At 44.0% G+C, this 24,882-nt stretch overlaps 1 protein-coding gene across 10 annotated transcripts in view; it reads right to left on the reverse strand.

Moving 5' to 3' along the window:
- The window catches only part of SEPTIN2 (septin 2), a 55,106-nt gene that overhangs the window by 9,130 nt on the left and 21,094 nt on the right, over positions 1-24,882 (reverse strand). For 4 of the 10 annotated variants that reach the window (XR_012641029.1, XM_074964218.1, XM_074964215.1 and 1 more), the window contains 5 exons: positions 19,469-19,570; positions 18,959-19,104; positions 15,704-15,790; positions 8,556-8,613; positions 3,602-3,714 (listed from right to left, as the gene is read on the reverse strand). Coding sequence is in view for 8 of the 10 variants with exons in the window: in XM_074964218.1 (XP_074820319.1) it covers positions 3,610-3,714; positions 8,556-8,613; positions 15,704-15,790; positions 18,959-19,104; positions 19,469-19,570 (498 nt within the window). In the remaining 2 variants the exon portion in view is untranslated. Of the gene's footprint in view, positions 1-221; positions 792-1,352; positions 1,739-1,795; positions 1,943-3,601; positions 3,715-8,555; positions 8,614-10,673; positions 12,045-15,703; positions 15,791-18,958; positions 19,105-19,468; positions 19,571-24,882 lie in introns of those variants that run through there. The other 6 variants (XR_012641030.1, XM_074964216.1, XM_074964217.1 and 3 more) reach the window with 6 other exon arrangements.

Here is a 24,882-nt window from a genome sequence, read left to right on the forward strand (position 1 = left end):
TTTTAAAACCAGTTTCATGACTGGCCAGGCTACGGTGTGAAAGTTCTGTTTGTTTCTCCTTGATGAAAACCCTCGCCCCTTGGTTCACTGTACTTCCCTGTAAGCTAACCACCCTCCCCTCCTCCCTTCGATCACCACTTGCAGAGGCAATAAAGTCACTGTTGCTTCACATTTAATGCATTCTTTATTAAATTCATCACACAAATAGGGGGATAACTGCCAAGGTAGTCCAGGAGGGGTGGTGGAGGAGGGAAGGACAAGGCCACACAGCACTTTAAAAGTTTAAAACTTTAAAAAACTTATTGAATGCCAGCCTTCTGTTGCTTGGGCAATCCTCTAGGGTGGAGTGGCTGGGTGGCCGGAGGCCCCCCCACCGTGTTCTTGGGTGTCTGGGTGAGGAGGCTATGGAACTTGGGGAGGAGGGCGGCTGGTTACACAGGGGCTGTAGCGGCGGTCTGTGCTCCTGCTGCCTTTCCTACAGCTCAACCATATACTGGAGCATATTAGTTTGATCCTCCAGCAGCCTAACCATTGAATCCTGCCTCCTCTCATCACGCTGCTGCCACCTTTCAGCTTCAGCCCTCTCTTCAGCCCACCACCTCTCCTTCCGGTCATTTAGTGCTTTCCTGCACTCTGACAAGGTCTGCCTCCATGCATTCCTCTGTGCTCTGTCAGTGTGGGAGGACAGCATGAGCTGAGAACATTTCATCATGAGTGTGGTTTTTTTTGCCTTCTAATCTTCGCTAGCCTCTGGGAAGGAGAAGATCCTGTGATCCTTGAAACACATGCAGCTGGTGGAGAAAAAAAGGGACAGTGGTATTTAAAAAACATTTTATAGAACAATGGGTACACTCTTTCATGGTAAACCTTGCTGTTAACATTACATACATCGTTCCAACGTCGCATTTTGCCTCCCCCAAGCGCGTGGCTAGCCCCTACACCCTCCCCATGGCTAACAGCGGGGAACATTTCTGTTCAGCCACAGGCAAACAGCCCAGCAGTAACGGGCACCTCTGAATGTCCCCTTAAGAAAAGCATCCTATTTCAACCAGGTGACCATGAATGATTGATATTCTCCTGAGGATAACACAGAGAGAGAAAGAACGGATATTGTTTGAACGCCAGCAAACATACACTGCAATGCTTCGTTCTACAATGATTCCCGAGTACGTGCTACTGGCCTGGAGTGGTAAAGTGTCCTACCATGGTGGACGGAATAAGGCTGCCCTCCCCAGAAACCTTTTGCAAAGGCATTGGGAGTACATCCAGGAGAGCTGCGAATGCCAGGGCACATCAATCATTAAACATGCTTGCTTTTAAACCATGTATACTATTTTAAAAGGTACACTCACCAGAGGTCCCTTCTCTGCCTGGCGGCTCCGGGAGGCAGCCTTGGGTGGGTTCAGGGGGCACTGGCTCCAGGTCCAGGGTGAAAAAACAGTTCCTTGCTGCTGGGAAAACTGGTTTCTCTACTTGCTTGCTGTGAGCTCTCTTTCTCGTCCCCAAAACCTGCTTCCGTGTTGCCTTCATCTCCATTGAAGGAGTCAAACAACACGGCTGGCGTAGTGGTGGCTGAACCCCCTAAAATGGCATGCAGCTCATCATAGAAGCAGCACGTTTTGGGCTATCACCTGGAGCGGCTGTTTGCCTCTCTGGTTTTCTGGTGGGCTTGACTCAGCTCCTTAAGTTTCACGCGGCACTGCTTCGGGTCCCTGTTATGGCCTCTGTCCTTCATGCCCTGGGAGATTTTGACAAATGTTTTGGCATTTCGAAAACTGGAACGGAGTTCTGATAGCACAGATTCCTCTCCCCAAACAGCGATCAGATTCCGTACCTCCCGTTCAGTCCATGCTGGAGCTCTTTTGCGATTCTGGGACTCCATCATGGTCACTTCTACCGATGAGCTCTGCATGGTCACCTGCAGCTTGCCACGCTGGCCAAACTGGAAATTGAAATTCAAAAAGTTCGCGGGCCTTTTCCTGTCTACCTGGCCAGTGCATCTGAGTTGAGAGTGCTGTCCAGAGTGGTCACAATGGAGCACTCTGGGATAGCTCCCGGAGGCCAATACCGTCTAATTGTGTCCACAGTATCCCAAATTCGACCCAGCAAGGCCAATTTCAGTGCTAATCCCCTTGTCGGGTGTGGAGTAAGGAAATCGATTTTAAGAGCCCTTTAAGTCGAAAAAAGGGCTTCATCGTGTGGACAGGTACAGGGTTAAATCGATTTAATGCTGCTAAATTCGACCTCAACTCCTAGTGTAGACCAGGGCCAAAAGACAGAAGGTACAAAGGATTGGATACTTGAAGGATGTGGCAAGAAAAATGGGACTTTAGACCAAATATATGGTTGTAAAATGATAATCTTGGACAAGCTTACTTAGCAATTGATAAACAAGTTAGATGGTAATTAATGCTCCTAGGCATTTAAACTAACAGTTAGGTGAGGGAGGAAATAGAAGTCATGATTAGAGAGGGGAAATGCCTGTTACATTTCTCTACATGGAATTTTTTCAGCTTGCAACAACTGAGAAAGACCAAGCATCAGATCTGAGGCCATTGTAAGGCCTATTGTTTTATATGGACGTGAGAGACGCAGGCACTTACTAAGAAGGAAGAAAGACAGCTTATAAATACCTTCAAAAATACAGGGTTGAGATGAAGTTTTTGGCTAGTAAGGCCAAAAGAAGATATAACAGGGAATTGCAGGAGGTCTATGGAGAAGCAAGTATAATAGTAGTGAAACCCTGAGGACTCCAATGGGCAGGACATGTAATTAGGATGACGGAAGACAGACCAACTAAGCATCTCTTGTAAGGACATAGTTGTGGTGTCTGACCAAAGAGAAGATGGAGGAAAAAAAATTTAAGCGCTCTTAATGTGAATTACCATCAATGGGAAAAAAATATGCACTTGACAGAAAGATGTGGGGAAGAACAGCCTGGCCAAGGATTTCAATGGTCTACACAGTCAGGGAGGAGGAGGAGTAGATGTGTATTAAATAATTATTTAATCCATAAAAATTCTTACTTGTCCTAAGAAAGCAGAAGAATGGATTAGACAAAGTAGACAAAGTTTGAATGAATCTTTTCAGATAGCTATTTAAAATACATACTAAAATGCATTGCTTTAAGTTCACTGTCACCATTCTTTAATTGTCTTAGTAAAATTGTCAGAACTGAATTTAGCCAGATTGTCAGAACTGTTTGCCAGATGGAAGCTATCCCCACTATTAGAACAGGAGCACATGACCGTGTTCTCAAGACAAAGCTCAAAACAGAAATTAAGAACTGAATACAGTTCTCTACATTTTTCTGGAAATTGAAAGTTACATTTGAAAAAATGAAATCAAGTTTTCATAATACCTTTTTCAATCAGAGCATCAGTATTCAATTAAGTAAGTTTAAATATGCTTATTCGGTCCTCAAGGTACTGAGTCACTTTACTTTAAAGAACACTTGTGTGAATATGTAAAAATGTAACATGAAATGGACTGAGCCTCTGAAACAATCTCAGGTCAACTGATTGATTATAATTGCAATAAGAAAAATAAATTGTCCATAGTAAATGTTTCAAGGCATTGGAAAATCAAATGAAGGTCTTACCAAAGAATTTATACATGGTGTCCAGGAACTGCACTGCTGTCTCCCTCACCACCTTGCATCTGCATTTGCATCTGAGCCTGCATCCTTGCAATCATCTCTTGCATGCGACGAAGCTGGAAAAGACAAATAGTACAGAAAAAGCCCTTTAGCCCTCTCCCCTAAGCAAGTGGTTCTTCACTGCCACAATGGATTGTTTCCTATTCAATGACAACTAATTTTGATCTTCACTAATACTTTTTTGATGGTTAGTTGTAACATTAAAAAAAAATATTGCTTTTCTTCACTCACAAAAATATGTAAGTAATTTACTGATCAAAACAACAGACATCACTTTTGATATTTGGCACCAGTTTCCTAAGTGTGTCTCAGCGGAAGCTTCTACTTCCTCCATTTCCTTTTGGTGTTATTTTCTTAGTTACAGCAATACATTAAAATGGATTGTGTGTGGTGGTGTTGGACAGCTGAATTAAACTACTAATAACTTCAGTGACTGTAAATACTGTAAAGCCCCAGTCTGCAAGCTGACTTATGTCCGCTCCACCCATTCCTTGATCCTTGACAGAAAAAGAGGCAATACTTGAAGCATTCCAGCTATAGTGAAATAATTCAGACAACTTCTTCTGTGACAGAGGGATTGCTGCCAGGAACCCAGTAGTGCTGGTAATCCATCTATCCAGACAAACATATAGGATATTAAAACTAAGAAAAACTTAGATTGGGGTTCTACAAATACAATTCAATAATCCTAAAATGTTTGAGTCTTTAAATGCACAAGTCAGGAAACAACTGTTGAGATTAACCCAACCATATAGCATATATGTAGTCTTCTTAAGTTCTATTTAGGCTACTGAATGATGCTCGATAGATTTAAAATAATGGAGCCAATATTGCTCTAGAAACTTTGGTTTTATTATGCCCTTGCTTTTGTGCATTTAAGTTTTCACCCTTATTGCTGCATTAATAGATTTCTGCAATTTATTTTTTTTAACGAAGTTAGCATAATGACCCCAACAACCTTACTCCATCCCAGCCACTCCCCACATTGACAAGCCTGCCACCCCTATGTTAACTACAGTCCTACTCAAGAGATCATCCCCACTCCAGTGACAAGAGCACCAGTGGAAGGCAGGGGGTTCAGAAGGGGTCTTGTCCTTGTTAAAAGGACACAGTGAAAGGTTTCTGCAATTGTGGGGAGCACGATGTTTTTCCTGCTGTGAAGGACTACAAGCTCATCTCTAGAATCATAGAATATCAGGGCTGGAAGGAACCTTAGAAGGTCATCTAGTCCAGGGGTCGGCAACCTTTCAGAAGTGGTGTGCCAAGTCTTCATTTATTCACTTTAAGGTTTTGCGTGCCAGTAATACATTTTAACTTTTTTAGAAGGTCTCTCTCTATAAGTCTATATATTATATAACTAAACTATTGTTGTATGTAAAGTAAACAAGGTTTTCAAAATGTTTAAGAAGCTTCATTTAAAATTAAATTAAAATGCTGATCTTATGCTGCTGGCCCGCTCAGCCCGCTGTCAGCCTGGGATTCTGTTCACTTAGGCCAGCAGCAGGCTGAGCGGGGCCTGCGGCCGGGACCCCGGCTGGCAAGGGGCCAGCAGCCAGAACCCAAGACTGGCTGCCAGTCTGGGGTTCCGTCCGCCGGCTCCTGTCAGCCAGGATCCCAGCTGCTGGCCCCACTCAGCCTGCTGCCGGTTTGGGATCCTGGCCCTGCCCACAGAGTGGGTACCTATGTTCTCCCTGGTTCTAGCCCGTTCTCCTCCTCTCTCTCTCTGCACTGAGCTGAGGGTGGGAGTGCACTGACCATAGGGCAGGGGGTGAAGGAGCAGGCTGGGGTGTAGGGTCTGGCCAGGAGCTAGAACGAGGGAGGGGGCTCAGGGTTGGGGCAGGAGGTTTGGGTGTGGAGTGCTTACCAGGGCAGCTCCCATTTGGTGTGAGGGGCACAGGTGGGAATGTGTGTGTGTGGGTGTGTGTGCAGGAGCACCCATTTGGTGCTCAGGGTGAGGGTGGGAATGTCAGGGGCCCAGGGGTCAGGGCAGGAGGCTGGGGTGTGTCGGGGGGTGCTGGAGTCAGAGCTGGGTGTGTGTCGGGGGGTGTAGGGATCAGGGTAGAGGGCTGGGTGTGCTTCCAGCCCCCTGCCCAGAGCAGCTCACGGCAGGGTGCTGGGAGGGGATATGCCCTGATTCCACCCCCCCTTCCCCAAGACCCTGTCTCCACCTCTTCTCTGCCTCCTCCCTGGAGCAGAGAGTGCTCTGCTACTCCACTTCTCCCCCTCCCTCGCAAGGGCCATCAGTTGATTGGCGGCAGGGAGGGAGAGGAAGAGAGGCAGGAACACAGCACACCGGGGAAGAGGCTGGGGAGGGGGGAGCTTACCTGCCCTGCAGCAGCAGCCAGCAGGACCAAGCTTCTTCACCCTGCCCTCATGGGGGGTGGGGGTGGGGCGCACAGAGAAGAGCGGGCTGGGGTGGGCAGGATTTTTAATGGCACACTGCTGCCTGCTTGGGTCCTGGCCTGGGTTCGGCAGCCGGCTGAGAGGGGCTGGTGGCTGGGACCCGGGACCCTGCAGGCAGCAGCATACCATTAAGGAAAAAAAAAAAAAGGGCTCATGTGCCGTCTTTGGCATACGTGCCATAGGTTGCCGACCCCTGATCTAGTCCAACCCCCTGCTCAAATTAGGACCTAATCCCCAACTAAATCATCCCAGCCAGGACTTCGTCAAGCCTGACATAAAAACCTCAAAGGAAGGAGATTCCACCACCTCCCTAGGTAACCCATTCCAGTGCTTTACCACCCTTCTAGTGAAAAGGTTTTTCCTAATATCCAACCTAAACCTCCCCCACTGCAACTTGAGACCATTATTCCTTGTTCTATCATCTGGTACCACTGAGAACAGTCTAGATCAGCGATAGGCAAACTTTTTGGCCAGAGGGCCACATCAGGGCGCAAAACTGTATGGAGGGCTGGGTAGTGAAGGCTGTGCCCCCCAAACAGCCTGGCCCCTGCCTCCCTCCCACTTCCTGCCCCTCTCAGAACCTCCGACCCATACACCCCCTCTCCTTGTCCCCTGACCACCACCTCCCACCCCTAACTGCCCCCCGGGACCCCACCCCCATCCAACACCCCCTGCTCCCTGTCACCTGACTGCCCCCCCATCCACACCCCCACCCTCTGACAGGCCCCCAGGGACCCCGCCTGTTATCCAACCCCCCCCCCGGTCCCCAGACTGCCCTATCCACACCCCTGCCTCCTGACAGGCCGCCCGGGACTTCCACACACTATCAACCCCCACATTCCTTGCCCCAAAACCTACACCCCAGAACCTACATCCAACCACCCCCTGCTCTCTGTCCCCTGACTGCCCCCTGGGACCCCCTGCCCCTTATCCAACCTCCCCCTTACCATGCTGCTCAGAGCAGCAGGAGTCTGCAGCCCCGTTGCCTGGACAGAGCAAGCCGCACTGCCTGCGTGGCGGTGTCACTACAGGGGAGGGGGAACAGCGAGGGAGGTGCTGGGGGCTAGCCTCCCTGGCCAGGAGCTCAAGGGCCAGGCAGGATGGTCCCGTGGGCCAGACGTGGCCCGCAGGCCGGAGTTTGCCCGCCTCTGGTCTAGTTCCATCCTCTTAGGAACCCCCTTTCAGGTAGTTGAAAGCAGCTATCAAATCCCCCCCCTCATTCTTCTCTTCTGCAGAAGAAACAATCCCAGTTCCCTCAGCCTCTCCTCATAAATCATGTGCTCCAGTCCCCTAATCATTTTTGTTGCCTTCCACTGGACTCTTTACAAGAAGGATGTGAAAAAATTGGAGTGTGGGGCCCAAAACTGGACACAGTACTCCAGACAAGGCCTCACCAATGTCAAATAGAGGGGAATGATCACGTCCCTCGATCTGCTGACAATGCTCCTACTTATACATCCCAAAATGCTGTTAGCCTTCTTAGCAATGAGGGCACACTGTTTACTCATATTGAGCTTCTCGTCCACCGTAAGCCCTAGGTCCTTTTCTGCAGAACTGCTGCCTAGCCCCTCGGTCCCTAGTCTGTAGCGGTGCATGGGATTCTTCCTTCCTAAGTGCAGGACTCTGCACTTGTCCTTGTTGAACTTCATCAGATTAGTGGGGGGAAGTTAGTAATGAAAGGAAGTTATTTGACTGATCATCAGAGTGCATGTTCAAATGCAAATTCTAATTGCAGCATGCAATCTCCTTTTGCTCGTAATGCTGTTCACACTTGTCAACACTGAGTAACAACTATATGCTAAGTGTGAAATTAAACTTTTTGTGAAATTAAACTCACATGGAAAGGTGCCCTATCAAAGTGCTGAAATTCTATAATTACAAGACAAGCTTCTCCCCACTGCCCTGCTATGTGGATAATCCTGGCTTAGCAGAACTGAATCAGAGGCAAGAAGATAATTCAGTGTTAACTGTCCATTCAATAACTTGGTGCCTCAGAATGCTCTGAAGGTGCAGACTGATGTCAGTTGTAGCAGGGATTTTGTAATATGGTCACATCTGCTCACTATGAATTGGAGTGAGCCCAAGCTCATTTCACAAAGGACTTAAAACAACCAGCAGATGGCAAACTACTTTCTGATCCAAAACAGATATGAGCCGGCAGCCAGGAGATTAAAGGTTCCCAAGGTACAGTCACTACCTTCAGCTATCCAGTCCCCTCCAAGTTGGAATTTTGAAAAAAAAAAAAATCAGCTTTGGAATTACCAGAGCGAGCAAGCAAGCAGTTGTGACAATTCTTGAGAGAAAGTTTTCATACTCCTGTCACTCACACTACTGAAATTGTTTTGTTATAACTGTTTAAAAAAAAAAAAAAAAAAAACTAAAAACTTCTGCACTGAGACCACAATGAAATATTTAGCCCCAAAGAAAATAATTAAGGAATGAAAAGTGGGCATTTTTGCAATACAAAGCTTGTCTATAAGGAAAGCAGTCTTACTTCAGCTTCTTTTTCCAGCAAAATCTGATCTTTATTCACTTCCTCATCTTCAACTTTCCTAAGATTAAAACAAAGAGGCATAAACATTCATCAACGTGTGTGCCTTCTGGTTCATTTACTCAAAGTGGCAGCTTTATATCTGTTCATAGGTAAGGCTAAGATTATGTCACTAAGGTCTTAGCAGTCATGGATTTCATGACTTCCAGAGACCCCTATGACATTTTCTGCTTCAGCCCCAGGCTACCAGGGGAGCCCTCCCCTCCTTCCACAGCAGGGCTTGGGATCTCATCCCGCATTAGTCTCATTTTGTCAGTAAAAAACAAACAAACAAAAAAAAAAAACACAAAAAACAAAAAACAAAAAAACTAAAGTCAAGGTCTTCCGTGAATTTTTGTTTATTGCCTGTGACCAGTCCCTGACTTTTACTAAAAATAACTGACAAAAATCTTAATCTTAATCTTATGACTACGCAACCAAGAGTCTCATTCTGAACCAGACTTGCATTCTTCTCTCTCACATGCAGTTTCTTTAAATACACACAGGATTTAGGCACTTTCCTCACATCAACTGAAAAACATTTTTCATAAGAATGAACCTTTTTCAGAGCATGTACACTGATTTCCCCCATCCACCTCCCCCCAAAAAAGAAAAAGAAAAACGAACAAAGAAGCTTAACACAGGCACAAGTGAGGAATGCAGAAGGTTACTTGCTGTGAATTAAGACAGCTGTCATCCTTGATCTATATGCAAGACTCAGTACTATTTTTGAACAGTGTTTAAGTGCAGTAATTGATACAATAAAGATAAAGTTGTGTCCATGCAGGTATTTGATTACCACAACAGAGCTATACTAATATCAAACAAAATTTGTTCACCAGCACCTAAATACAATTTACTAGAGATGCTACAAAGTACTCCAGTGTTCTCCTCTGTCCTTCACAAGTTCAACCACCTTATTTTCCAAAACCATGTCAGAGTAGCACAGGTAGATCCATCTCAGAAGAGGTGCTAAGGTTCATATATTGACATGATTGAAGCAAAGCAGAAGTTTAAGATGATAAACTATGAGCATGAGTTCAGAAGTGACATGTTAAAGTAACTGGGCACTCAGTTTTGGGTTTTCCCAGAGGCCCACTAGGATCTGTGTCAGGAATTTGGCTGCCCCTGCAGCTAGTACTGTTTCCTATAAGATCAGAGACATGAAATAGAACTAGCATATGCCACAGGTTTGATCAACCATATGAAAAGCCATGCATTATTATCAAGATTTAAGACCAAGCAAAATGTCTTCTCAAAGTACCAAGTGCAAAGCTAGAGCTTTTTCAGAAGAAAGAGATCCTTCACAATTCCTCATGTCTTCTAAATACCTTGCCATTTAATTCAGAGCTGAATTTCATGTAGCATATCACTGCCATTCCAATAACCTGGGAATTTTATTTGCATTTACCATTGACTCAGTGGGACCAACACCTTAATTCCTTTACTCTGCTATATAGTCCATACATAATTCAGCTTGCTCAATAAGTGGGTGCATTTAGCAATGTATCTGGTAAGACCTGTTACAAAACACGTGCAAGCCTGATTAAGTGACTTAAATATGATATAAACCCTAGATATTTTATATGGTGCTCATTGATATACATATCTGAAAGCCTACCAAAATGAGGGCAGGGCAGCATTCTTCCCTTTCTCCACCTATGGGGCAGTTTGAGAGACAACAGAATATAGGTTTTTTAAAAGTGCGTATACATCTGTTTGGAGATCTTACTGGGAAAAAGCAAGCTCCAAGCAAATCAGTCTAAGATGTGTTTTGCAGTCACGTGTAGAGGGGTAAGCGGAAGTGGTACAAAGAGCAATATATATTGTTAACACAGCATCAAATGCTAAACCACCACTAAAAAAATAGGCTTATCACCTATGTAGGCTACAGAAGAGTGATGATGCTGTCAACAATCAGCCTGGCTTCAGGAACCAATAGCACTTGCAAAGAAGGTTTAAATTTTAACTATTATGTAAGTAATCCAATGCAAGTTACAAGGGACACTTCAACTTGAAATTTAGCCAATGTCAAGGTGTTAGAAGTAGTTTCAAGTACTACACATGCCCAAGTTTCCCTGCCATTTTTTTCTCCTCTCCCCACTGCAGCGTGAAAGACCCATACAAATTAAAAAATGTTTATTAAAGCTAATGTTAAAAAAATTATATAGTACACAGGTTAAGAAAAGAGTGTCTGTACATCTCGGTATAGCGCTTAGATTATCCGCAATACGTAGTTTGTTTTAAAAAAAAGTCATAAGATACATATAGTGCATAATCAGCAATAACCCAAATTAAGGTGAATAAATTTAACAATACAGTTTAGATTTAGAATCCAAATATTCTGGTACATCACTCATGAAAAGTGTTTGAGAGTTGGTTGCAGAAAGCAAATATAGGAATGAGTGTAGACTGAACCTCAGAAATTGAGCATTTAGGGTAGATTGTCCATTTGGAAAATACAACCCATGAGGAAAGTATTTCAGTTACTTTCCCCACTGCACTTCTCATTGGCACTCCAGCTCATCCCTTCTGGTATTGCCGATGTCTGGTGATGTGTTCATGTCCCTCAACCACCTGATGGCATCCGACACCATGAGTTGCCGCATCAGCCGAGCGTAGCACTGACCAATTCCACATTCTCTCAACACTCGCTCATTACTGGGGTCTCATATGCCCAGGGCTCCGACGATCAGTGTGTCTGTCTGAATCTGGTAACCCTTAGCTCTCAAGGCATCGCCCAGAGGGGCGTATTTCTCCATCTTTTGCGTTCTGGCGTTGCGGAAGGCTGGGGCACTGAGATGTCCATGATGATCTTCTTCCGGTCCTCACTGGTGATGACTACGTCAGGTCGCAGTTGGCTGTCGGTTCCGGGGATGGTGGAGTTCACGGCAACCTTCTCTATGGGTGGTGGGATGGCTCTGACCAGGCGATCTTGTATGGTGGTGTGTCGCAGCTGCCAGGCTCTGGAATGGGGCTTTCAGCTACACAGGACATGGGGTAGTGTCTCATTGGCATAGCTGCACTTCCTGCATTGCTCGTCCCGATTCCCATGGCGGATGGCCCCATTCAATGGGATGCAGTTGAGCCAGGCCCTGTGGATGAACCTCCAGTCGGCAAATTGGATGAAGCTGCCCCCGGGGAGGAAGTGGTTGCTGGCTTCCCACTTGCATGTCACCTTGAATGCCTTGCCCTGGTCCACCTTCTGTTCAGGTTTTCCATGTATTGCCAGCAGATGGCATCCTTCAGGGTCCTCTCCAGCATGGTTCTAGCTCTCGGAGTGATGTTAGTGTGGCACAAGGACTCCCAGCTCCTGGTATTCCTCACACCACATCCAGCGGCAGCTGATACACTTCTCTAGTTGTTGCGTAGTGTTGCGGGCATGAGTTCAGAGCGAAGTATGCATATCTAACCATACATTAAAGTTTCAGAGTAGCAGCCATGTTAATCTGTCTTCGCAAAAAGAAAAGGAGGACTTGTGGCACCTTAGAGACTAACACATTTATTTGAGCATAAGCTTTCGTGAGCTACAGCTCACTTCATTCGGAATGCATCCGATGAAGTGAGCTGTAGCTCACGAAAGCTTATGCTCAAATAAATTTCTTAGTCTCTAAGGTGCCACAAGTATTCCATACATTAAGTGTTTACTTTATGCACCTGACAACAAACTGATATTTATTAAAAAGATAGTAATTTGACACCCAACACTTCATAATACTCAAAGTAAGATACAACCCCTAAACTTATAACTAGATAGGAGACAAAAACATCTTTAGTGTAATCTAAACCACAAAACATATTGACTATCCTCATCAATCTGTCAGAGTATTTTGGTGTACACTGCCTACTTCCTGTTTTCAAGACTATGAGGCAGAAAGCTCAGCAGTTTTAACTCTACTTTTAATCTCCATGAGATTCTGAGCAACACACAATCCCAGTTAGACCAGTTCTATATTAAAGCTATATATAGACACCAAGCCCTTGAAACACACTTGCTAGATAACAGGAATCCAGTTCAACCAAAATCCCTTTAAAGACTAGAGAGGGGTTCCAATTTCAAAAAACAAGGTGGCTGAAAACAGAGATTAATAGCTTGCTGGTTTGCCTGGAGAAAGAACTGAACTACTATCATAGAGGGGTTGGAACCCATTTCTATTCTGACCCATTAGGTTCTCTCTCCAGTCTTAACAGCAGGGAAAATCCACTGCTGGTTGTGAAAGATTTGTCAGCCCTATTAGTGTGATCATGTAACCCTCTAGTGGCTGAAATGTACAAAAGCAGTTTTCAACTTTTTTAAGCCAAGACATACCTGATTAATTTCTACCTGAAACTCAGATCTCCCCCAACTCAAAACAAACATGAATTTTTAATCAAAATGAGATCAGTCCCTGTCCCCTTCACTCCTGCTGTGAAGGATCTAGCTCTGTTTCTCTAACCCTCTTAACCTGCCAGAGAAAAGGGAACTAGCATATTTAAAAGTAGGCATCATCTGTCAACTACTCTGCAATATAGGAAAACTGTGCAGTTTGCAGGAAGTAAGATAAAGTGCTTGTAGTGGAACCTCAGGTTTACCCTGTGTTTTTAAAGAAAAAAAAAACACACCTGCCCATACAGTAGAATCTGGTGAGAACATTAAATTCCTTTTCAAAGTAGACTGCCAAGACTGATTTCTAACCCTGGAGGCACTTTCAAGACTATAATATCTTTTGCCTCCATCTCACAGTATTACCACCACCCCATCCCCTTTCTTTGAGAATGGTAGGGAGAATTTAAAAGAACATAAGGGAAAGAGGGAGAGAACAGAACTCATTCTCCCATTCCTCCCTCTCAGGAAACTACCATGGAAACCCTTTCAGGATGGAGGGCCAAACAGCTGTTGGAGGAAAAAGAAAGCTGTGGTGCTAAAGACTATTGGGAATTCCTCACAGGTAAGGCATTACAAGTTCTTGATTAGCAAACTAGCATACTAAAGGTAATCACTCCTTATTAAAGGCTTAATCCAGCAAGGTTCTGAGGGAGTTGTAGAGCCTACCTGCCAGTGGGCAATGGGTGCTTGTGAGGAAGCCTAAGAGTTTATTAGTGGCTGCTGCCACAGCTTCATTTCACATCCACTGGCTCTACCTGCACCCAACTGAGTCCCAAGGACAGTAAACTAGTTAGAATTTAATTTTTAGTAGTGGGAAGTGTGGTTTACATATACCCAGTGTAACATGCATTCTGAACAGAGAACAATGGATAGAATCTCAAGCTTTAGATCAACTACAGCTGTTTCTGATCTTTCAGAGTAGTAAAGTGCTACTCTGAAAAGGGATTTTGTACAAAGACAGACCATGGCATTCCATAGGTATCTTTACAATGACTCCAGGATCAACTATTTTCAGTTTACAAGAATCTCTTTCCCCATCCCAGTGAATGCTAGCCTTGCCTCAGAGACAAATTCAGTTCTTTCCTTCTCAAAGACCATGTGATAAATGAAGGGGAGGGGGGTGAAAGCTCCCTTTTATGGACACCCAGCTAGCTATAAAGTCCCTCTTGGTGGCTGGTCTCTGCTTGCTTTACCTATAAAGGGTTGTTAAAGTCCCACAGGTAAAGGAAAGGGAGTGGGCACCTGACCAAAAGAGTCAATGGGAAGGCTAGAACTTTTTAAAATGGGAAAAAACTTCCCCTTTCTGTCTGTTATTTTTTTCTCCGGGAAAGAGGGGAACAGGGAGCAGTTATGCTATGAGAAGCTTTAGGCCAGGTATGATCATAAATCAACAGATCATACCTAGTACTTATTTGGAACTCCCAAATGTGCAAGTAGATCAGAAATGTTTAGAAAGACGCAATTGGATTTATTTCTGTTTATTTCTTATGGCTAATTGAATCCTCTGTACTAACCCCAGATGCTTTTGTTTGCTTGTAACCTTTAAGCTGAACCCCCAAGAAAGCTATTATGGGTGCTTAATTTTTGAAATTGCTCTTTAAAATCTAGCAAAAGCCTAGGTTCCAAATGTATTTTCTTTCTTTTTGGTTTTAATAAAATTTACCTTTTTTAAAGAACAGGATTGGATTTTTGGTGTCTTAAGAGGTTGGTGCATATGTTTAATTAGCTGGTGGCAACAGCTAATTTCCTTTGTTTTCTTTCTCAGCTCTTCCCCAGAAGGCTGGGGGGGGGGGGGGGGGGAGGAGGAAGGGTGAAAGGGCTTGAGGGTACCCCACAGGAAGGAATTCCCCAATACGTCTTCCTGGGTTCCAAAAGGGGTTTTGCATTTGGTTAGTGGCAGTGTTTACCAAGCCAAAGTCAGAGAAAAGCTGAAACCTTGGGAGTTTAATACAAAGCCTGGAGTGGCAAGTATTAATTTTTAAAATTTCTGCACTCGAAGTGCCAGAGTGGGGAAACCTGCCTTGACAGACCATCACCATAGAAAGTTCTGCAGACCAAACTAGTGACACCTGCATACCAATGCCTTCAAAAGAATTGCACAAACAAGACTGTCCAGTTTTTAGTTAGATGTTACTAATCAATTCTATTGATGCACAAGGATACTATATCAGCAGTCAAACGTTAAGAGAGTAGAATCTCTCATAATTTTGTTGGCTATGCAACATTAATAGGCATAAAACCTGCACAAAATTATTTTAGTCAATGAAATCAGCAAATAGGATTCTGAATACACAGGAAGCAGATCTGGTGATTAAGGGGCTATTTCTGCCATCACTTTTCCTTGAAGAAAAAATTTAAGAGGCAGCTAGCTAGTCAAATAGCTGGTGACAGGGCAATGGTAGGGGATGGACAGGGTGTGTTTCATAACGAGCCGGGGGGAGGGCTGGGGGAAGAAGAGGGACAAATCCCAATGAAACCAGAAGCAAAAGTATAACTCAATACATCCTTTTCATTTCATCAACTCAATTGTCTGTCCAGATTTACTAACAATTCATTTCCTCTATTCATATTTAAATCTTAGGTGTTAGAAGAGACTGATCCATCAGCTTCCAGTTTTTGATTACAGCTCCTGAACATCCTATGGTACATCAGATCCTGCTACTGAAAGGTCAGCATGAGAAGGGGGAAGGACAGACAGAAAGGTAGACTCAGAGGAGACAAAGGTAGACTGTAACCATGTACTGACAACCTGCCGCCTCTTTTAAGTCTTTCAGAGCGGAAGTTCTCATAGTGAAGGTCCTGGGTCACCTCCTGAAGATCCTGCATATGGGTACTGGAAGGAGCAAAAAAAAGTTGATAGTGAAACCATGCCTTGTTGAGGCATTTTCTTGATGCGTGACTCAAATATAGTATGAATAGGGATAGTCTGGTCATTTGAACCCAAAATGCAAAAATACAAGCACTTTTTTACAACCCTTATGTCACTGAACCTCTACATGTCCCCTCCTCGCCTCATGACATTAACATTCATTTTTTACAATGTTTATTTCTCTTGGACAGTAGTAGGTCACAACAACTAGCAGTCCAAGTATTGAAAGTAAGGTGAGAGAGCGCGCTAGTATAGAGAACATGAAGGTTTCTTGCCATTTGTAAAGAGAAGAGCAACAGCAGCAAGTGTTGCCTTCTCACCCCAGACATGGGGGTAAAGAGGTACAACAGCTACCCTTCAGTGTGGAAGAATGAGGAAAGACCGCTCCCAAAAGAATTACTTCCTCTTCCTTGGGAAGGCTCAGGTGGCAAGGTCCATCCAGGGCCCTCTGAAAGGGATACTACTGCCTTGAATATTAGACAGGGCAGTAGTATCCCTGACTATTAGACAGGGCAAGTCTCCCAGGCCCCTGTGACACTATATGGAATATGTGGAACACTTTGTGATATTACTGATACCAATATTATCAAATTGCTATCAATCTGACCAGATATGCTGTGTAAAGTAGCTGCAAAAATGTTATAATTTGCCCAGTATGATAATCTTGTTTATATGTTTGTATCACCCTTGTATTGCGAGTTGTAGATATGCATGGTATATCTGTATTTCAAAACTTGTGCAGTGTTTCTGAGTGACACCCCCAGACAGAATGACCTCAGCACTAAGCCTGCTTGTTGGCCCATCAAGAGTCATCAGCTGTACAATGAACCCATTTGGGGGAGGAATAGTTCAGTGGTTTGAGCATTGGCCTGCTAAACCCAGGATTGTGAGCTCAATCCTTGAGGGGGCCATTTAGGGATCTGGGGCAAAAATCAAGGATTGGTCCTGCTTTTAAGCAGGGGATTGGACTAGATGACCTCCTGAGGTCCCTTCCAACCCCGATATTCTATGAAAGGCGCCAGGGGATTATACCTTATGAGTCAGCAAGGCATCGGGGGGGCAGGGGGGGAGAAGAGAAGTGGGGGGGAAATCAGAAGCACACTTTGTGACTGGTTGGTGAGTTTAACTTCAGTGTTAACCACAGTTTTGGGAATATCTGCTCTCCCTTTTGCAGCCTGCCATGACCTTGGCATTTTCAGTGAGGGCTATCCCCAGGCACACCAGGTCACATTCCCACTGCTCTTTCCCCCCTCAGCTCCTCCAGTGAGAAAGATAACGGCAAGCATTTCTTGTCTTATGCAATCCACTACGTATGTTCTCCCTCTTCTGAAGGAAGGTAAGTCTACATTAAAAAGTTAGGTCAACATCACTACATCTATCAGGGGTGTGAAAAATCCACAGCCTTGAGCGATATAGTTATACTGACCTAACCCCCCATGTAGACAGTGCTAAGTCGACAGAGTAATTCTTTCATCAACCTAGCTACCACCTCTCGGGGAGGTGGGTTACCCACACTGATGGGCGAACCCCTCCCATAGTGAGTGTCTACTCTGAAGCACTACAGCAGCATGGCTGTAGCACTGCAACGTTTCTAGTGAAGACAGCCGTATGATCCCCTTCTGTGAAACTGTCAGTTGACACTTAAATAACAAAAACAACGTTCATTAGTTACACAAAGGTATTGATACTTTTTCATCTTTAATTCCACCTTCTGGAAACGAGGTTTAGCGATACCATCAGAATTTTGGTTTCTCTATCTTCAGATCAGGTTGGCTTACAGCTCCCTATCACTGCTACCAGAATAGTTCAGTATGTGACTCCATTTGCCTGGCTGCAGTTTGACCACAGGCTGACCTTAAGTTCTATCCCTCACAGAAGCCCTAACCCAAGCACATCGCTTCAAAAGCTTCAGTACACTGATGTATACTTCAGTAATAGTGTTTATTCCCTTCAAATTTAAAATGTTTGCAAGAAAGTTGCTAAAGTCTCTCAGCTTTGATGAAAGACTAATTTAACCCATGATGGTTAGGTCAGACTGCTGGACATGAAAGGTCCGAGAAAAGAAAATTTTATTGTCACCTAGGAATTTCCTTTGCACAGCCTGAAGTCTGTATAGTTAGGGGCTCTTAGAATCATAGAATATCAGGATTGGAAGAGACCTCAGGAGGTCATCTAGTCCAACTCCCTGCTCAAAGCAGGACCAATCCCCAACTAAATCATCCCAGCCAGGGCTTTGTCAAGCCTGACCTTAAAAATGAATATCTTAATAATAAATATCCTTTTGAGGGAGGAATAACTACATATTAGCGTATTAAAAAAGTTTAGAGACCTTTCCTACCAAAGGGCTATATATCTACATAGAACAAGAAGTCTATTTTGTAGGGTTTTGAGAACGTATGTACTGAAGGCCCAGTTGCTGCCTTGAAGTTTCTTTGTATGTATGTAGTGTTGTTGTAGTCGTGTTGGTCCCAGGATATTAGGGAGACAAGACAAGTGAGGTAATAACTTTTACTGGACCAATTATTTCCTCACCCACCTTCCCTCTCTAGTTTCCTTTTAAGATGGGATAGACAGGCCAAACTAAGAACTCACTTACATGGTCAAGTGTATGGCAACATAATGGGCTACCCCATTAGCTTTCTTAGGTCTTCTCTACATGAGGAAATGACACACCCAAGGTGTGAATTTAAACCAGTATAAACTCCAGTGTGGACACTTCTTTCAGTATCAACTTAAGGTGACTGGGAACAGGTTTAACTCTCAACCAAAAACACTTATTTTGATAAGTGTCCACACAGGGTTTTGAACCAGTTTAAAACTTAAATTGGCTTTTTAACAGATCTAGCAGGCCCTAGACTCTGAAATGCAAACCTTAAAACCAGGCTCAGCTTTTGATGGTGGTAGGTCCCCCAAATAGGACTGCTGAGCAACAAAGCACTAGAAAATGCTATTAACTTTTTGTAGGTTTTAGTTCTGTGCAGATATTTTGATTGCACTTTTAATATGTAGGGAGTGCTGCTCAATCTTGAGGTTCTTGAGACTTTGACAAAAGGATGACAGTACTACCTCTTGTATCCTAAGAAAGAGGTTTGAACACAAGATTAAGTTTTGACAGAAGTGTAATAGTCTTACATTAGCATGGTTCTCAGCTTCAGGAAGTCGTTGTGTTCTGGGTTCTCCACTTCAACTACACCCCATGGATAGAGACGACCTCTAACTTTTTTACCTTTGGCTTCAATCAACTGATTGGATCCCACTACACAAAATGGGATACTGACCTGAAAAAAAAAATCAAGAGAGTCACCAAGAATGAACTAGAACCAAACTAGAACCAGTAATAAATTCAGTTTCACTATACATTGCATAAAAAAAAAGCAATAAGCTTTGTGTAGTACTTTTCATCTATAGTTCTCAAAATAATTTACAATGAATGGCAAGAATCATTATCCCCATTTTTCAGACGTGGAAACTTGGGCACAGAGTTAAAGTGCCTTACCTGAGGTCAGACAGCAGGTCAGTGGCAAAGCCTGGAACAGAATCCAGGTCTTGTTTTAAAATTATATATTCACCTTGGAAAGTCTGGTAAAACAGGATATACCACTTCTAGCTAAAGAGCTGTATCCATCTAAAAACTATTCCTACCTTCAGGAGCCTGGTCTGTTCTTTAAAATCTTCATCCTCATCTGATTCTGCATCGGGCAGGTGATAAATCTTGATGCCATGTTGTTCAATTTCATCCAGAATCTGAAAGAGTACATCAGGAATGAAGGTAATATACATGACAAGTCAATCCTTTAACTTTCAAGGTAAACTAATTGCGCAAGAACCATGTCCAAAGAAAATCTAGATTTTTAAAAGTCTTAATTACTTGCTTAATTTTTGTGTGTTTTAAAATAAAGGCCATAATTGGAGAGACTTACTGTAAACTGACTTAGTTATCCTGAGTTGTTCTAAACACCGACAAAAATTACTTAATCCTATCATAACATACAAATCTTGCTCTCAAATTTGAGACAAATGACAATTCTGTTCCTTCCGACTCCACCATGTTAGCGTTTTGGAAAATTCCCGTCACTTTCTTGGAGAAATCAGGTTTACATTGTAGAGAGATACACATAAATTTACCCCAAAAACGATAGCACTGATTAATGTAGCAATTGTTCATAGTGAGGCATAAGCCTTTGCAATTAATTCACTATTGTGTTTTATCACTGTTACAATGTCATTTTGAGATTATGAAGTGAGTATAAAAATAATAATCTCTAAAGTTTGTTTATAAAATTTGTTTAAAACTAATGCAAGTGCAATATCCCCTTCCACATTTAATATCCCTCTCCCAAGCTATGTCTACACTGGCAATTGAACGACAAATTTTTTGTTTTTCAGGTGTTTAAACCCACCCTCGCAAAGGACAAAAGTTTTGCCGTGGCAAGTGCCAGTGTGAACAGCGTGTTGTTAGTAGGAGTGCTCTCCTAGCCCTGCCAACAATGCGAACGCCGCTCGTTTCGGGCGGGGGGTTGGGGGGGCGCGGCGGGCGGGGGGAGGGAAGGGTAGAAGTTTTTTGTTGGCAGGACAGCCAACAAACAGCGGCTACACTGCGCGACTTAACAGCACGACTGTGGTGATACTGCCATGTTGCTAAGAGCTGTGTAGTGTAGACATAGCCTTAGGCTAGCTGTAGCCAGCATATCCTAAGTGTTAACTTTTGCTTTAGAAGAAAACTTTTCGCCTTCCATAACTGCATAGCAAAATGTATATAATTATATATATAAAAAAACAAATCACATTTGTTTTATGGTATGGAGACTACCACCTTCATTATGAATTGTGCTGGAGAGAATTTTCCATAGGGAGAAGTCACTAACTGAATAGTAATTTGTGAGCAAATGTATTTTAGTTTTTATATCAATTTTTACACTTTCTGGGCAGATGGGGTCAAGAATTACAGAGTAAAAATATGCTTGGGGTTCTCAACCTCTCTACTAAGACATGAGCCACACTATGAGAAAAGAAAAGGAGTACTTGTGACACCTTAAAGACTAACCAATTTATCTGAGCATAAGCTTTCGTGAGCTACAGCTCACTTCATTGGATGCATCCGATGAAGTGAGCTATAGCTCACGAAAGCTTATGCTCAAATAATTAGTCTCTAAGGTGCCACAAGTACTCCTTTTCTTTTTGCGAATACAGACTAACACGGCTGCTACTCTGAAACCTGTCACTATGAGAGTGTCTCATTGACACTCCTCTCCCCACTGGTGATAGAATCTCTGTGGCAACTACAGCAATTACTGACTTTCTTAATGTTGCCTTGCCATATAATATATTTTCATTGGTCAGTATGATGTAGCAGCAGGAAACCAAGGAGAGTCAGCATGATGCAAGAACTAGCTTTGGGTGGGCTACTGGTGGTTCATGGATCACAATTTGGAAGCCACTGATATAAACTGACAAACACTCCCTCCAAGACAGTGAGCAGACTTATTCTCAACTTCTCTTCTGGGCTGGAGTGGAGAAAAGATTTTTCTCCTTTTTAGCTCAGAAGATTCACTGAAAATTGAAGAGCTGAATTATGGAACCACTCCATCCATAAGGGGAGGGAAGAAAAAGACATGTTGTATATGAAGGAGTAAGGTAACGGACCTAACTCCTGGATTCAATCTGGCACTAAACAGATGAAATTCAAAACAGTCATGTGTAGCCACATTTAAATAATATACATTTCAATTTACGTATAAATAGTGTACAGTGAAAATGCTTTCTCACCACAGTCAACAATAGTCCAAACATGATGGAGACTGTTTACAAGGAAAATTGTAGCATCCATGAATTAAGTTCTACCATGTTTATTGTTAAAGACTAATTATAAAAAAGTCAAATAAAAGTAAAGAGGGGGGAAAAAAAAAAAACAGTATGATTCTGAATTTCAGGGGGGGCAGGGGGAAATCAGAGATTTACTTCAAAACAACTCAACTTGGAACTGCTTATTGCTCCCAGTTACATTTTCAAAGCAAAGTAAAATATAAGAAACTTAGGGGAAAGCTTTGCAGAGATATGGGGCCACTAGTTTAAAGACTGGCCTCCTATGCTGGATTCTGGCCCCCATAAATCCTTTATTTCTTCCCCTCCCTCAATTAAGAGCTGATTTTTGCAAAATTCTAGCAGTACCTGTATTTCAAAGCCAAGTGTAATTAACTCACTGACCAGACTTCAGGAAGCAAGTTGAAAGGATTTACAGAATGAATGGAAGTTTTAAATTTAAGAGTGGTTGTTGGGTCACCATGGCCTCTTTAACAAGTTAATTACAGTTTGCATTGTAAAACTCAAACAGATATAATCAGCTCTTGCTTGATTTAAAAATTAAAGAGTAAAACATAAAAGCTCTTCCAGGCTATAAGGATCTGACACTGTGTCTAAGAAGGGGTGGAATAAACTGGTACCAAGCAGTGGGTGTAGGGGGTGTCAATACATAAAGAAAGCGATAACATCTCTTAGGGGTATGATTTTTATACTTAAAACACATTTAAACAGTTAAGTATTTAAATAATGGAGTCACCTACTTTAAATAAGCTTGTTTGCTAGTGCTAATGCTTATGTTCTTATGTTAATCCATTGCTTCCATCAGTCAGACCCAACATTTTACAATTCATTTTATAATTTTAAACTAGTGTGCATAGCCAATCTGTCCCAAAGTGAAAGAAACAGGTCCAATCCTTCTTAGGCTTGGCTGGATATTACAGCCGATTTGTACCGCAGTACAGCCAAATCGCCGCCCCCACTGACAGATGACCATTGCTGAATTTAAAAAGGATAATACCCCCAGTCAAATCAAGAATCAGAATCCTCAGGATGCCAAAGACTGTCTGTGTTTTCTGGCAAATTACACACCACGGTACACCATGCCCGTACAGTGTCATGTGGGAGAACGTCTCTGAGGAAGCTCATAGTAGGTAGGTGATATGGAAGGGGGGGGTTCAGCTGTTGTGACCTGCACTGGATGTGCCATGTTTGTCTTTCTTCCACAGGACAGAAGCGGCTTTGTCTGTACAAAGTGCAAGCTGGTCTCCATATTGGAAGAGAAGATTGAAGGTCTGGAACAACAGATAACGACCCTGCGTTGCATACGAGAAACTGAGGATTTTCTGGACAAAACACAGGATAGGCTTCTAGGGGCACAAAGCTCTAAAGATATAGAGCAGGTTGCACAGAGGAGCCAAGAGGCCAGTGAGGAAGCTTGGCAACATGTGACCTCCAGAAGAGGTAAGCGGAATGTCCGGGTTCCAGTAACACAGACACAGGTAACCAACCGCTTTCATGTTCTCTCCACAGGTACCATTGCGGAGAGTGGACCAGATGATATGTCTGGGGGGAGAAAGCAGAAGGAGACTCCGCTGGTTGGAAGGCATGAGATGCGATGTCCTGAGGTTGGGGGTTCCACGACCACCACTCCCAAGAGGAGAAGGCGGGTGGTGGTGGTCGGGGACTCTCTCCTCCGGGGGACTGAGTCATCTATCTGCCGCCCTGACCGGGAAAACCGAGAAGTCTGCTGCTTGCCAGGGGCTAAGATTCGCGATGTGACGGAGAGACTGCCGAGACTCATCAAGCCCTCGGATCGCTACCCCTTCCTGCTTCTCCACGTGGGCACCAATGATACTGCCAAGAATGACCTTGAGCGGATCACTGCGGACTACGTGGCTCTGGGAAGAAGGATAAAGGAGTTGGAGGCGCAAGTGGTCTTCTCGTCCATCCTCCCCGTGGAAGGAAAAGGCCTGGGTAGGGACCGTCGAATCGTGGAAGTCAACGAATGGCTACGCAGGTGGTGTCGGAGAGAAGGCTTTGGATTCTTTGACCATGGGATGGTGTTCCATGAAGGAGGAGTGCTGGGCAGAGACGGGCTCCATCTTACGAAGAGAGGGAAGACCATCTTTGCCAGCAGGCTGGCTAACCTAGTGAGGAGGGCTTTAAACTAGGTTCACCGGGGGAAGGAGACCAAAGCCCTGAGGTAAGTGGGAAAGCGGGATACCGGGAGGAAGCACAGGCAGGAATGCCTGTGAGGGGAGGGCTCCTGCCTCATACTGGGAATGAGGGGCGATCAACAGGTTATCTCAAGTGCTTATATACAAATGCACAAAGCCTTGGAAACAAGCAGGGAGAACTGGAGGTCCTGGTGATGTCAAGGAACTATGACGTGATTGGAATAACAGAGACTTGGTGGGATAGCTCACATGACTGGAGTACAGTCATGGATGGTTATAAACTGTTCAGGAAGGACAGGCAGGGCAGAAAAGGTGGGGGAGTAGCACTGTATGTAAGGGAGCAGTATGACTGCTCAGAGCTCCGGTACGAAACTGTGGAAAAACCTGAGTGTCTCTGGATTAAGTTTAGAAGTGTGTGCAACAAGAGTGATGTAGTGGTGGGAGTCTGCTATAGACCACCGGACCAGGGGGATGAGGTGGATGAGGCTTTCTTCCGGCAACTCACGGAAGCTACTAGATCGCATGCCCTGATTCTCATGGGTGACTTTAATTTTCCTGATATCTGCTGGGAGAGCAATACAGCGGTGCATAGACAATCCAGGAAGTTTTTGGAAAGCGTAGGGGACAATTTTCTGGCGCAAGTGCTAGGGGAGCCAACTGGGGGGGCGCTTTTCTTGACCTGCTGCTCACAAACCGGGTAGAATTAGTGGGGGAAGCAAAAGTGGATGGGAATCTGGGAGGCAGTGACCATGAGTTGGTTGAGTTCAGGATCCTGACGCAGGGAAGAAAGGTAAGCAGCAGGATACGGACCCTGGACTTCAGGAAAGCAGACTTCGACTCCCTCAGGGAACGGATGGGTAGGATCCCCTGGGGGACTATCATGAAGGGGAAGGGAGTCCAGGAGAGCTGGCTGTATTTCAAGGAATCCCTGTTGAGGTTACAGGGACAAACCATCCCGATGAGTCGAAAGAATAGTAAACATGGCAAGCGACCAGCTTGGCTTAATGGTGAAATCCTAGCGGATCTTAAACATAAAAAAGAAGCTTACAAGAAGTGGAGGGTTGGACATATGACCAGGGA

This window comes from Natator depressus, chromosome 9 (genome assembly GCF_965152275.1).
Source record: "Natator depressus isolate rNatDep1 chromosome 9, rNatDep2.hap1, whole genome shotgun sequence".
Taxonomy (NCBI): Eukaryota; Metazoa; Chordata; order Testudines; family Cheloniidae; genus Natator; species Natator depressus.